The sequence below is a fragment of the Seriola dumerili genome, unplaced genomic scaffold (genome assembly GCF_002260705.1).
Source record: "Seriola dumerili isolate Sdu_G_001 unplaced genomic scaffold, Sdu_1.0 BDQW01000138.1, whole genome shotgun sequence".
Classification (NCBI taxonomy): Eukaryota; Metazoa; Chordata; class Actinopteri; order Carangiformes; family Carangidae; genus Seriola; species Seriola dumerili.
Genome location: NW_019174393.1, coordinates 17,889,371 through 17,904,501, shown reverse-complemented (window position 1 = coordinate 17,904,501; position 15,131 = coordinate 17,889,371). Strand labels below are relative to the sequence as shown.

Below are 15,131 nucleotides of genomic sequence, written 5' to 3'. Positions count from 1 at the left end.
ATCGATTTGTTGAGTGTCTTGCTGCGTTGCCTTAAGGATATGATCTAATCCCTTTTTTCCTTTTTCTTTTTTGCCTCTTATCCTATCTCAGCTTGAAACCCACACGGTAGATCAGAGACTGGCTTTGTGCCTTTTGCCTTGATGGGATTTCTTCTTGCTGACTGTTGGTGCAAGTTAAGGACTGATAGAAAAGCTCGGCATTTACTGAAATCAACGATTTCAAAAATTGATTTCAAAATTAGTTTCAACTATGACATGACACCACACTGTGACACTTTTTCACAGTAGATTTAGACGTAATATAACTGGCAGCAGCTTTGCCTGCAAAGGTTACTGTGTTTTTTACTGTTCCCTTGCTAAAATGTATTCTAGATATAATGATAGATTGGTCTTTACTGTATTCTTGTAAGTTTACAGACAATAACTGGTCAAGACTTTTGTCAGTTAATTACCAGTATGTAACTGTATTTGAATCTAACAGTATGAATACTTTGCATGTAGACATAATGCACAGGCAGAAGATAAAACTTTTCTGAAAATTAAAAATGATTTTGACAAAATGTGCTCTGAAGGCATCTCTCCAAATAACCGCAAAAAACTCTTCTATCATCTTTTTTTTTTCTTTTTAGCTGCTCTCTCCAGCTGTGGCTGTTTTTTCAACATAAACCAATATAACTGATAAACAAGGTTGAGGCTTACTGTATTTCCTAATTCCAAATTTGTTTTTTAAACAACCTTTTATCATCAGCTGTATTGGTTTATGTTAGATATAATGTTGATACTATTTTTTTTTTTGTTGTTGCTTGTGTTGTACAAGAGCAATACTTTTATTTATTTATTGCCTAACCACACATCTATTTTGATTATCCAGAGGCGTTAGAAGAGTCTATTGAAGGCATTTGAAGAACACACCTTCAGAACAAAGTTTACTTCTATTTTACAGTGAATGGAATGGCGTATAGCTCTCGTGACTTGAATCTGATGGAATGTACATCGGAAAAATGAAGCCAACTGGAGCTGTTTCTGTGCTATCCTTAAACTGAAAGTCATGCCTTTCATAATACTTTAGAGAGCAAGTGCAGTTTGCTGTGGGAAGGATACTGATGTTTATTAGATGAAGAAGTCATGACCCGGATGATTTTCTGCATCGGCCCGCCGAAAAGACGAACACAAACATACATCCTTAAATCCTCTCACGGAGACGCTGTTTGCTTGTCCGGCCTCGTGCTGCTGTTTCCTCTCTTACATTGGATGCGCAGCTTTCTTTCTGAACCCAGAAAGGCGTCCACTCCACTGGTGACCAACCCGCGTGACTTTTCATTTCTGAGAAATGAATGTTATGTAACCTTGAGTCGTACATCAGGTGTAATGTGTGAGCTCGTGAGTCTGTAGCAGTCAGTCAATCAAAAAGCGAATGGGGCTTGGTGAGTGCTCTACAAAGTAAATCATCTCACTAATATGGTATATACATGCAGCAGGATAAATCTAGATCATAAATTACCAAGTGCAAGCTATACGAATACGTGTTTAGACCTTCTGGGCGCCTTTATCTTATTATACACCAGATCTTAAAGACATCTGAAAGTGATCATAACAATTTCTGCCCTCTTGTATTAACAGCTCCCTGATAAAAATCATGCAAATAATTGTCTTATTGCCACATCGGCTGGCTTCTGAGAAAGCGGCACACAACAGCAACAAACCACGTGAAGGAAACATCGCAGCGCACGGGATCACAATGATCAATTGATGCATCTCTGATGAAACTGTAGGCGTGACTTACCAGCACAAAGTTTCCTGGGATTCTGTGCTGATTCCTGTGCATCTCTTCTATCTATTCTAAACACATGGCCTGACAGATGTGGTTGATAAGAGATCGAAAGGGGGTTTGTCTGAGAAGACAAACTGCTTGAGAAATTCTTGAAAATGTGGGTCATTTTCCTGAGTATGCACATGTTTTGATGGTGATAGCATACTTGTGTGCAGAGTAGTACTCATTTTTATGATATCTTTGCATCCAGAGCTATAGGGACTTTTATTGTGGTAAATCTGTGTGTGCGCAGTTGTGTACTTTACAGTGATGTTTTAATGTAGGCTCTATTCTTAAAGCTCATATGTATCATGCTGCTATATCATATCACTACTATCAATACTCCATAGACCTGTGGTGCTTGACACATATTCATTAGTAAGTTTATCAGTGTTATGTATGAAGTCACTACAATAGTCCTTTAATAGTCCTGTAACTGTTATTGCTCAATGTTCAGTTAATAGTAAAGTTAACCAAACTCATGTACTTATAATGGATATTTAATCCCTGTTACACTGTGCTATATGTCAATTGGCTTCTACCAATTAGCAAATTTATATCTCCTGGATTGTTATGCTGACCATGTCTACCTGAAACATTATCTTATCCCTTTCAGTTTCACTTTTATGGCTGTTTTGTTGTGTTGCCCCCCCCCCTCCCCCCCCCCAGCCCCTCCCACACACACACACACACACACACATACACACACATACACAACACATCATCAAAGCAGGAGATTCCCGAGCATGAGAAACAAGAGGGTTTTACTGCACCTTTGCCTGTGAAATTGCCCACCGGCACTGAACTCCGCCCCTCACTATTTAAACCCACAATGTCACCCGGCACACAGCTTCTCACTGGAGAACTTGATCTTGACCAACACGTTCAGATTCGTGGGAAAAAAAAAAACTCAACAGCTAAACCCAGTCAGAGTCATAAATCCTAAAAGGGTAAGATTTTCTTTACTGACATCATGAGCATGTTTCTTATGTTGCTTATGTGTAACTGTTTACAAATTTGCATGATAGATTTAAGATGGACATGTTGGACATTTTAATAGTAATGTAGTTTTCATCTGGTGCATGAGTTTAATGGGACTTTTGCATGAAGGATTCACTTCTTTTTAGTGCAGACAGTGTGTTTTTAAAAAGGTTCTCTTTATCTTAAAGCTCTAAATGAATGAAATGGGACTATGCTGATAATAATGAGATGCACTCACCGGCTCTGTTTTCTGTTACAATAGGTTATGAGCAACAGGTTAATTGATCATTTATTTTCTGCTTTCCCCCAAAGGTTTCACTTAAACTTTCTTGGATATTCTGAGCGCCAGTTCAGCCTTTTTTGGCGGCATTTTTCTTCTTTTTTTCACATATTATTAAAAAAAAAAAAAAAAAAAATCCCTCTCCCACTCTCGTGAATTAACTCTTCACCCAGTCCCTGTGGTCGCCCACTCCTTTCCGGAGAGGGTGTAAAGTTTGAAGTTGGACCAGAGATGCGGTGCCTTCTCCCGCTTACTGTGTATTGCATCAGCCTGGTTTCCCTCCAGCAGTTCAGGCTCTACCGGTCGAGGAGCGCCCCGACAGCAACAGGTAGGACCCACTGCTAACAACCGAGACCTTTAGGCTACTATTTAGACTGCTACTTTATTACACATGAAAACCCGCTCCTCTCCTCTCTGATTGGCTACCGAGCATTTAAGATCAACGCACCTGGAGCCGCATTACAGTTTTATTTAATTATTGATGCGCCAGTCGCAGCTACTTGTAGTTTTAACTACCACTTTGCTTGTGATTAATATGCAATTTTATATCAATTTTTTCAAAGATAATTGGCTATAATGTGGCGTCGTTCGATATTATTATCATGTATTGAACACGTCAGTAGCTGCAGACGTTACAATGATTTTGTTAATGTATCCAGCATGTGGATATAAGCCTCAGGTGGAGTTATTTCCCAAATTTCTATATTTTTTTCAATGGCGTTTAGCATTGTTTAATTACACAGAAGTTACAAGTGAACAAAAGTGTGACATTAGCATTATTAAAGCATTCACTTTTTTCTTTTTTGATAGAGGGATCACTTATTTTCACTTTATGATAGTTTCAGCATTCACTTTGTGTTGTGCTACTGAATCATAGCCTGTACCCTGTGTCACAAATCACACCAGGGTTACTGTGCTGTGTTGTTGTGTCGGGGCAGATAGTCCATGATATAGGCTGCAAGGTCAAAAGGCTCTCCCATGATACAATAAAACACTTTCTGTTTCCGTGAGTAAGTGACAGTGTTTGGCATCGTTACTTCTAATTTAAAGGCCCCATTATCACTGTTTAGAACATTATGAAGAACCTACCAGGGGAATGTGTATTTCATTTCATTGATATGTTGAATCAATAGCATGTTCACAGTAACATTACTGTTTTATTTCCTATGGAAGATAAGAGATTTAAAATTGAAATTCTGCATTTTACAAGCACAATCTACTATGCAACCATATATAAAATGCTTTTGGCATCCGAGTTGCAGTTAATTCTGCAATCTATTTTTTCTATTTTTTTTCTATTCTCTCTGGATTGTGTTTCTCTCTTCCCTACTCCTTATTTTTTCTTCCTCCGACTCTGTCACATGAGTCTGTTTATAAAAGGTTTTGTTTGATTTAATCGCCTTGTGATTCTGTGTGTGAAAAATGTTATTTCCAAGGTTGGAAAACCAGATTTTGTCCCTATGAATAGCCCGGCCAGAAATACCAGTGTGGACTATATGTAAAGGATCTAGTTAGGCTCTGTGTGGCACCTGTACTTTTCCACCCTTAAGTGACAGGAGCTTTTCATAGCAAAGCCCTGAGTAAGACATTGGATAACAGCACAACAGCCAGTGTTATCCTAATAGTCCAACACACATACATTACTCAGTCTGATGTGTGAGGGAGCCTGCCAGCGATGCAATACATGTGTTGGCGTTGCAGTGTTAGGCGCAGTGAGAATGTTGATGATCAGTGTTGTGAATGCCCTCTTCTGGTGGATGTTGGATCGCACTATGGCTCAGTGTCAGCACCGATGTAACTCAGACGGAGGGCTCAGTGATTGATATGGAGACCCTGAACAGAGGCAAGCATGAGGTCTACCCTCACTGCATTTATACCAATCCATCTTTGTTCAATATTGACCTTTAAGTTATGAGACCCCAGAAAAACTAAAAACAAGGCCCCATGTAATGTTTTTCTTTTATTTTCTGTGTTATTCCGGCAAGCACAGACGAAAAATCAGACGGGATCATTCATTGATATTTTGATCTTTTGACAAGATATTCTTGTTATCTGAGCAAAACCAGAACCTTGAAGCATTATCACACCCAACTGAGGATCATGAGTCCTGCAGTGTGTGTCAGGGGCAGCAGTGATACTAAACAGCTGGAAAATTAGAACTTTTTGAGACTGTTTTTGGACATTTTTGGCTTTACTTGATAATGTACATTACAGAAGATGACAAGAATATGGTAAAAACAGTTGGGATTACATGCAGCAAAGGTTCCTGGTCGATTCAAACCAGCAACATGTTTCCTCTTGTACTAATTTTGACATATTCAACTGATTCAAACAAAAAACATTACAACATATACTTGTGACCAATGCAAGAAGACTCTCAAATCTGCATTTCAATCTGCAGTTTGCAAGTGTGTGAAACAGGACATGCGCCCATTTGTGATCTGTGTGCATAGTAGTGCTCACCCAAATTCGCTACTTGAAATTGGTCCCAGGGATGATAATGATAATGATAATAATAATAATATAATACTTATATAATATTAGCACTTTTTTCTTAACGCAAGTTACAAAGTGCTTCACAGAAAAAATAAAACCAGATAAAACAATATAAATAAAAGACATATCAAACATTACCAAAGCCTGAAACAAAGAAATGTGTTTCAATAAGAGATTTAAAAAAAGTTCATGAGTTAGCGCTGATTTCAGCTGGAGAGTTCTGACTGTGTGGCTCTAATAGTAAATGCCCGGTCACCTGAGCCACAAGCCTTAACCTTGGGTGACCAGCAGCTTCCTTATGCATATCTCAATTCTTGGTTGAGCACATACCATGTCAATAAATCTGAGATGTAATTGGGGGCAGAGCCATTTAAAGCCTAAAAGTCAGTAAATTTTTTTTTAAAAAAATCAGAAAATGCCTTGATGTTGCGGGGTACTCGTCTTAGACTTTCCTTGTAAGAAGTAGAAGTCACTGATACAACAAACAAGATCATGATCCCTCACCGGCTTCCCACAGTTGTGCTCAGGAGCACCATCAGTCAAAAACAAACCTGGGCTTGTGGAATGGCAAATACTTTTATCTGCCATTCACTTCTTGGTGTTTATTTCAAAAGTATGAAATGTATAAGTATAACTTGATAACACACTATATAATTAATACACTATACATGAATATGATCCACATTCTCAGAGACACTACAGTAAGGCAGGAGTGAAGGGTTGAATGAAAAGCAAGGCTTTTAAAGAAAGCCACTTAACATCTAGTACTGATGATGCAGTGGAAGAAGATCTCAGGTGGAATTTTCCTCTGGTGGTGTGAGCACGCACGTGTTCCATCTCTTGTGTATGTGTGTGTGTTATGTGTGTCTATGACCAGCCATGTGTGTCAGATAGCGAACACCTGCTGCTGAAACCTAACCAAAACGACAGGAAGCAAGGCTCCTGTATCCATTCTCTGTTTGTGTTGCCCAGGCCTTCCGGTACACCTGCCCAGCACTGTAATCCCCCTTCAATCCCCTCTGTTTGAAAGTGTGGGGGCATTAACAGCATGTGGGTCATCACTGTGGTTCCTCTCTGATGTCTGAGAGAAACTGATGCAGCAGCAGAGTGGGTTTGTAAGGAAGATCTTGAACCCGACATTCTATTGTTGTAATCATGTGTATTTTCATGTTTTCCATTAGTCATTGGTGCTTCATCCCAAAATTAAAAAATAACTTAAAAGTATTTTATTCTGTCCTTGTGATCAAAGTGTATTTGTATCTGATTTGGTTGGAAAACTGGATACATTGGGCGAGCAGCAGTTACTTACTATCACTTCACTTCATCACTTCTCTCTGTTACCAGCCTGTTGTTGCTCATACTAAGTGACTTGACTCTGATGAAACAGCCTGGTTGTTTAGTTTTAGTTAATTCATTAGACTTGATCTCTACACTTATAGATTGATTTCGCAACTTGCAAATTGTGGTTTTTGGGATTATTTATCGTTAATCATTTGCAATCACCTTCTAGACGTAGTGGTTAGCTAGTTAGTTGCATTTGTGTTTGGGTTAGCTAATCACATTTTACATTGCATAGTAGCTGATCATGTCTCTCTTGAAAACAAAAGCAGTACACTTCCAGTTTTACAATTACAAAACTGACATTGCCAATTACATTGTAGCGTCCCATTTAAAGAGAAAATAGAGTACCCCAGTAACGAGTCTCGAGGTCTGGCACATAGTGACCAGTCAACATCTCTTAATACCTACCCTCAACCATCTCTCTGGAGGCACCGGGACCAACCGGTAGAAGTCACTAATGCAGCGACAAGATCATGATCCCTCACTGGCTTCCCACTGCAAACAAAATAGTGCTCTTTGGGCATCCATTCAAGTCAAAAAACAACGCAAATGGGGATTGAGCCCTTGTCTTTGTGCAGTAGGCAAAATACTTTTTCTCTGCAACCACACTGGACACCATTACTTCAAATCACGTGCCTGATTCTTGAGTATTCTTAAGAAATATAAAATAGTACTCATTGAATTCATGTCTGGTAGAAGTTCACTGTAGCTGACCCTGGCCTATACAAATGTATTTCACTCCGATAACGCAGCGAGAGATTTGCCTCCGCCGACACTCCCTCGTTCTCACTTTCACATTTCTCTCTGCACACCTCACATAAACGTCCTGCGGCTTTAATTATAGGCCACAAAATTCTCTGTCTTCCTTAACTCCACAGAGCCACATCCTGTTCTGTTAACATCACACGCTGACAACATGGAAAGATTTCTTCTCCTACTGGACGCTGAGTGTGTCTGAGCTCAGATGTCTGTCATTCCTTCCCTGTTCTGTGTTTATGTCCATGCCTGTCCCTATGTGTCCTGATAAGGTCATGACATTACACAAAGACGCCGTAACAATGTCTGATGGGTGCTTTTCCAAACAAGGAGAAATTGCATGTTTCCTCGCATCACACGCAACACATACCCTTAATTGTTGTTTTACATAACGTCTTGCGGTTTCTTTTGTAAGGGAAAATAGCCGGGGTCCAGGGCCAAACAACAAGTTAAATATGGCTTTAGGAGCAAAGCGGCTTTACAATACAGATTCCAGAGATGGGAAGAAGCTCTTTGCTTGGAGACTGAGAAGATGTGAAGCTGATTTGCGGTCGAGTGGTTCCGTCTGGACTGGGGACGGCGACGATGATGACATGAAAGATCAGTCTGTGTGTATATGTTGTGGGTGTAAAAATTGCCAAATAAAAGTCATGTTTTTCCTCAAACGATCTGTTAATCATTAACTCACTCTTGTATATCTGCGATTTGAACAGCGTGGGGTTCAGATGTTCAGTGTAGATACTCTTAACATAATATTTACCTGAAAAACAGACTGAATTCAGATTCACACAGGATGGCATCCTGCGTTGTTGACGTTTGACGAGCCGCTCCTGCACATGCAGTTGGCTTTGGGTCCATCCTCTTGATTTGCTATCTCTGTTCTGACATATTTTACACCTTATCAAGGAACAACAAGTACATCACCCTGTCTTCATCGCGTCTACCTTCTCAAAAAAAAAACACTCGGAGCTTGTAAAATGACGGAAAGCAGTGCTGCCTCTGCTGTAAATCATCTCAAGAGAGGCCTCTTCTCGTACGTCTTCTTTCTGGTTGGGCTGTTCAGATATATATTTACAGCGTAAACAGTCGTATGGCTCTGTCGGGGTCAATTTGACCAAACCCAGGCTGCGACGAAGCACGTCACGAGAAGCGAGGCCTCTCTTTGAGATGATTTACATGTCAGAGGCCATCACTGCCTCTTCCGTCATTTACACACTCGAGTGTTTTATTTTTTGAGAAGGTAGACGCGCATGAAGACAAGCCGGTTGAATGTTACTTGTTGTTCCTTTGAGTAAGTGTCAATCATGTCAGAACAGAGATTAGCAATCAAGTGAAGATGGACCCAAAGCCAACTGTTGCATGTGCAGGAGGCGGCTCGGGTCAAAGACGTCGAAGCAACGCAGGATGCGCATCCATGTGTGGACATGAATTCCGACGGATCTGTTTTTTCAGGTAAATATTAGTTAAAGAGTATCTAACACTGAACATCTGAAACCCCACGCTGTTCAAATCCAGATATACAAGCAGTGAGTAATCGACTTTAACAGATCGTTTGAGGAAAAAACATGACTTTATTTGGCCTAATTTTACACCCACAACATATACACACAGAACTTGATCTATCATGTCATCATCGTCGCCGTCCCCAAGTCCAGACGGAACCAACTCGACCGCAATTCAGCTTTCACATCTTCTCAGTCTCCAAGGCAAAGAGCTTCCTTCCCAATCTCTGGAAATCTGTATGTAAAGCGCTTTGCATCCTAAAAGCCATATTTAACTTTTTGTTTGGCCCTGGACCCCGGCTATTTTCCCTTACAAAAAGAAAACCGCAAGGACAGTTATGTATTTAAAACACAATAAGGTATGTGATTGCCTGTTGTGATGCGAGCGAACATGCAATTTCTCTTGTTTGGAAAACACCCATCAGACATTGTTTACGGACGTCTTGTTGTATGTCATGACCTTATCAGGAACATAGGGACAGCATGAGACATAAACACAGAACAGGAAGGAATGACAGACATTGAGCTTTCAGACACACTCACGTCCAGTAGGAGAAGAAATCTTTCATGTTGTCAGCGTGTGATTGTTAACAGAACAGGATTGCTCTGTTGGAGTTAAGGAAGACAGAGGAATTTTGTGCACCTAATTAAGCCGCAGGCGTTATATGTGAGGTGTGCAGGAGAGAAAATGTGAAAGTTTGAGAACCGAGAGTAGTCGGCGGAGGCAAATACTCTCGCTGCGTTATCGGAGTGAAATACATTTTGTATAGGCCAGGGTCAGCTACAGTGGACACTTCTACGCAGACATTACAATGATACTATTTTATTTCTTGAAGAATACTCAAGAAAATCCAGGCACCGTGATTTGAGTAATGGTGTCCAGGTGCGTCTGCAGAGGAGAAAAAGTATTTGCTACTGCCACAAAGACCAAAGGGCTCCAAATCCCCATTTGCGTTGTTTTTGACTTGAATGAAATGGATGCCACAAAGAGCGCACTTATTTTGTATTTGCAGTGCGAAGCCGAAGTTGAGGGATCGATGATCTTTGTCGCTGCAATTAATTAGTTGACTTCTAAACCGCGTTGGTCCGGTGCCCTCCAAGAATTGGTTTGAGTGCGGTAAAGGTATTAAGAAATGTTTGAAATGGTCAACTATGTGCCAGAACTCGGTGAGACTCGTTACTGACGGGTACATCCTATTTTCTCTTTAAATGGAGGACGCTACAATGTGAGATTGGCGATGAAATATACATATATATAAATGATAATAAAACTACAGGACAGATACACCATAGAATACACTGGCTTTTGTTTTCAAGAGAGACATGATCAAGCTACTGATGCAAAATGTAATAACTGTGTTAGCTAACCCAACACAGAATGCAACTAACTAGCTTAACCACTGACGCTCTAGAAGGTGTGATTGCAGAATGATTAACGAGTAGAGATGAATCGCCCGAAAAAAGCCAGCAGATTTGGCAAGATTATAACTGCCGAAAATTAAATCTATCAAGTTGTAGAATCAATTGTCTAAGAATTAACTAAAACTAACACCCTAACCAGGCTTGTTCTCATCAGAGTCAAAGTCACTTAGTATAGCACAACAGGCTGGTAACCAGAGAGAAGTGATGAAAGTGAAAGTAGATACGTAAGTAACTGCTCTTCCCAAATTGTATCCAGTTTTTCCAACCAATCAGATACACAATACACTTTGCATCAAACAAAGGAACAGAATAAAATACTTTTTAAGTTATTTTTTAGATTTTGGGATGAAGCACCAATGAACTAATGGAAAACATTTGTAATAATACACAATGTATTACAACAATACGAATGTCGGGTTCAAGATCTTCCTTACAAACCCCACTCTTGCTGCTGGCATCAGTTTCTCTCAGGACTCAGGGAGGAACCACAGTGATGACCACATGCTGTTATGCACCCCACACTTTCAAACAGAGGGGATTGAAGGTGGGATTACAGTTGCTGGGAAGGTGTACCGGAGGAGGCCTGGGCAACACAAACAGAGAGTGGATACAGGAGCCTTGCTTCCTGTCGTTTTGGTTAGGTTTCAGCAGCAGGTGTTCGCTATCTGAACACACATGGCTGGTCATAGACACACATACACACACACATACAAGAGATGGACACGTGCGTGCTCACCCACCAGGAGGAAAATTCCACCCTGAGATCTTCTTCCACTGCATCATCAGTACTAGATGTTAAGTGCTTTCTTTAAAAGCCTTGCTTTTCATTCAACCCCTTCACTCCTGCCTTACTGTAGTGTCTCTGAATGTGGATCATATTCATGTATAGTGTATTAATTATTAGTGTGTTATCAAGTTACTTATAACATCTCATACTTTTTGAAATAAAAGCACCAAGAAGTGATGGCAGTCACTAGTATTTGTCCACTTCCACATAGCCCAGGGTTTGTTTTTCACTTGACTTGCTCCTTGGAGCACAACTGTGGGAAGCCGGTGAGGGATCATGATCTTGTTGTTGTATTAGTGACTTCTACTTCTTACAAGGAAAGTCTAAGACGAGTACCACCGCAACATCAAGGCATTTCTGATTGTTTTAAAAAAAAATGTACTGACTTTTAAGGCTTTAAATGGCTCTGCCCCCAATTACATCTCAGATTTATTGACATGGTATGTGCTCAACCAAGAATTGAGATATGCATAAGGAAGCCTGCTGGTCACCCCAAGGTTAAGGCTTGTGGCTCAGGGTGACCGGGCATTTACTATTAGAGCCCCAACAGTCCAGAACTCTCCCAGCTGAAATCAGACGCTCTAACTCATGAACTTCTTTTAAATCTCTTATTGAAACACATTTCTTTGTTTCAGGCTTTGGTAATGTTTGATATGTCTTTTATTTATATTGTTTTATCTGGTTTTATTTTTTCTGTGAAGCACTTTGTAACTTTGTTAAGAAAAGTGCTATATAGTATATAAAGTTATTATTATTATTATTATTATCATTATCATTATCATCCCTGGGACCAATTTCAAGTAGCAATTTGTGAGCACTACTTGCACACAGATCACAAATGGGGCCAGTGTCCTGTTTCACACACTTGCAAACTGCAGATTGAATGCAGATTTGAGAGTCTTCTTGCATTGGTCACAAGTATATGTTGTATGTTTTTTGTTTGATCAGTTGAATATGTCAAAATTAGTACAAGAGGAAACATGTTGCTGGTTTGAATCCGACCAGGAACCTTTGCTGCATGTAATCCCCCAACTGTTTTTCCATATTCTTGTCATCTTCTGTAATGTACATTATCAAGTAAAGCCAAAAATGTCCAAAAACAGTCTCAAAAAGTTCTAATTTTCCAGCTTTTAGTATCACTGCTGCCCCCTGACACCACCACTGCAGGACTCATGATCTCTCAGTTGGGTGTGATAATGCTTCAAGGTTCTTGGCTTTGCTCAGTCATAACTTAAAGGTCAATATTGAACAAAGATGGATTGTATAAATGAGTGAGGGTAGACCTTCATGCTTGCCTCTGTTCAGGGTCTCCATATCACATCACTGAGCCTCCGTCTGATTTACATCGGTGCTGACACTGAGCCAATAGCTGCGGATCCAACATCCACCAGAAGAGGGCATTCACACACTGACTCATCAACATTCCTCACTGCGCCTCAACACTGCAACGCCACACATGTATTGCATCGCTGGCAGGCCTCCCTCACACATCAGACTGAGTAATGTATGTGTGTTGGACTATTAGGAATAACACTGGCTGTTGTGCTGTTATCCAATGTCTTACTCAGGGCTTTGCTATGAAAAGCTCCTGTCACTTAAGGGGTGGAAAAGTACAGGTGCCACACAGAGCCTAACTAGATCCTTTACAATAGTCCACACTGGTATTTCTGGCCCGGGCTATTCATAGGGACAAACTGGTTTTCCAACCTTGGAAATAACATTTTTCCACACAGAATCACAAGGCGATTAAATCAAACAAAACCTTTTATAAACAGTTACTCATGTGACAGAGTCGGAGGAAGAATAAGGAGTAGGGAAGAGAGAAACACAATCCAGAGAGAATAGAAAAAAATAGAAAAATAGATTGCAGATTAACTGCAACTCGGATGCCAAAAGCATTTATATATAGTGTGCATAGTAGATGTGCTTGTAAAATGCAGAATTTCAATTTTTAAATCTCTTATCTTCCATAGGAAATAAAACAGTAATGTTACTGTGAACATGCTATTGATTCCAAACATATCAATGAAATGAAATACACATTCCCCTGGTAGGTTCTTCATAATGTTCTAAACAGTGATAATGGGGCCTTTAAATATGAAGTAACGATGCCAAACACTGTCACTTACTCCACGGAAACAGAAAGTGTTTTATTGTATCATGGGAGAGCCTTTGACCTTGCAGCCTATATCATGGACTATCTGCCCCGACACAACAACACAGCACAGTAACCCTGGTGTGATTTGTGACACAGGGTACAGGCTATGATTCAGTAGCACAACACAAAGTGAATGCTGAAACTATCATAAAGTGAATAAGGATGAGCCTCTATCAAAAAAGAAAAAAGGTGAATGCTTTAATAATGCTAATGTCACACTTTTGTTCACTTGTAACTTCTGTGTAATTAAACAATGCTAAACGCCATTGAAAAAAATATAGAAATTTGGGGGAAATAACTCCACCTGAGGCTATATACCACATGCTGGCATACATTAACAAAATCATTGTAACGTCTGCAAGCTACTGACGTGTTCAATACATGATAATAATATCGAACGACCACATTATAGCCAATTATCTTGAAAAAATTGATATAAAATTGCATATTAATCACAAGCAAAGTGGTAGTTAAAGCTACAAGTAGCTGCGACTGGCGCATCAATATTTAAATAAACTGTAATGCGGCTCCAGGTGCGTTTATCTTAAATGCTCGGAGTAGCCAATCAGAGGAGAGGAGCGGGTTTTCATGTGTAATAAAGTAGCAGTCTAATAGTAGCCTAAAGGTCTCGGTGTTAAGCAGTGGGTCCTACCTGTTGCTGTCGGGGCGCTCCTCGACCGGTAGAGCCTGAAGCTGCTGGAGGGAAACCAGGCTGATGCAATACACAGTAAGCGGGAGAAGGCACCGCATCTCTGGTCCAACTTCAACTTTACACCCTCTCCGGAAAGGAGTGGGCGACCACAGGGACTGGGTGAAGGTTAATTCACGAGAGTGGGGAGGGATTTTTTTTTTTTTTTTTAATAATATGTGAAAAAAGAGAGAAAATGCCGCCAAAAAGGCTGAAGCTGGGCTCAGATATCCAAGAAAGTTTAAGTGAAACCTTTGGGGGAAAGCAGAAAATAAATGATCAATTAACCTGTTGCTCATAACCTAGTGTAACAGAAAACAGAGCCGGTGAGTGCATCTCATTATTATCAGCATAGTCCCATTTCATTCATTTAGAGCTTTAAGATAAAGAGAACCTTTTAAAACACACTGTCTGCACTAAAAAGAAGTGAATCCTTCATCAAAAGTCCCATTAAACTCATGCACCAGATGAAAACTACATTACTATTAAAATGTCCAACAGTGCATCTTAAATCTATCATGCAAATTTGTAAACAGTTACACATAAGCAACATAAGAAACATGCTCATGATGTCAGTAAAGAAAAGTCTTACCCTTTTAGGATTTATGACTCTGACTGGGTTTAGCTGTTGAGTTTTTTTTTTTTCCCACGAATCTGAACGTGTTGGTCAAGATCAAGTTCTCCAGTGAGAAGCTGTGTGCCGGGTGACATTGTGGGTTTAAATAGTGAGTGGGCGGAGTTCAGTGCCGGTGGGCAATTTCACAGGCAAAGGTGCAGTAAAACCCTCTTGTTTCTCATGCTCGGGAATCTCCTGCTTTGATGTGTGTGTGTATGTGTGTGTATGTGTGTGTGCTGTGTGGGGGGCGTGGGGGGGGAGTCATAAAACCAAGTTTGAAGACAGTTGACTGTG

At 40.2% G+C, this 15,131-nt stretch overlaps 1 protein-coding gene across 1 annotated transcript in view; it reads right to left on the bottom strand.

Annotated features, from left to right (window-relative positions):
* Positions 1-14,904, bottom strand: part of LOC111224835 (ADM2-like) — a 27,137-nt gene extending 12,233 nt beyond the window's left edge. Inside the window, exons 1-2 of the mRNA XM_022749507.1 lie at positions 14,814-14,904; positions 14,186-14,473 (exon numbers count right to left, since the gene is read on the bottom strand). Coding sequence (XP_022605228.1) covers positions 14,186-14,283 — 98 coding nt within the window. The 5' untranslated portion in view covers positions 14,284-14,473; positions 14,814-14,904. The remainder of the gene's footprint in view (positions 1-14,185; positions 14,474-14,813) is intronic.
* Positions 14,905-15,131: the final 227 nt, after the last annotated feature.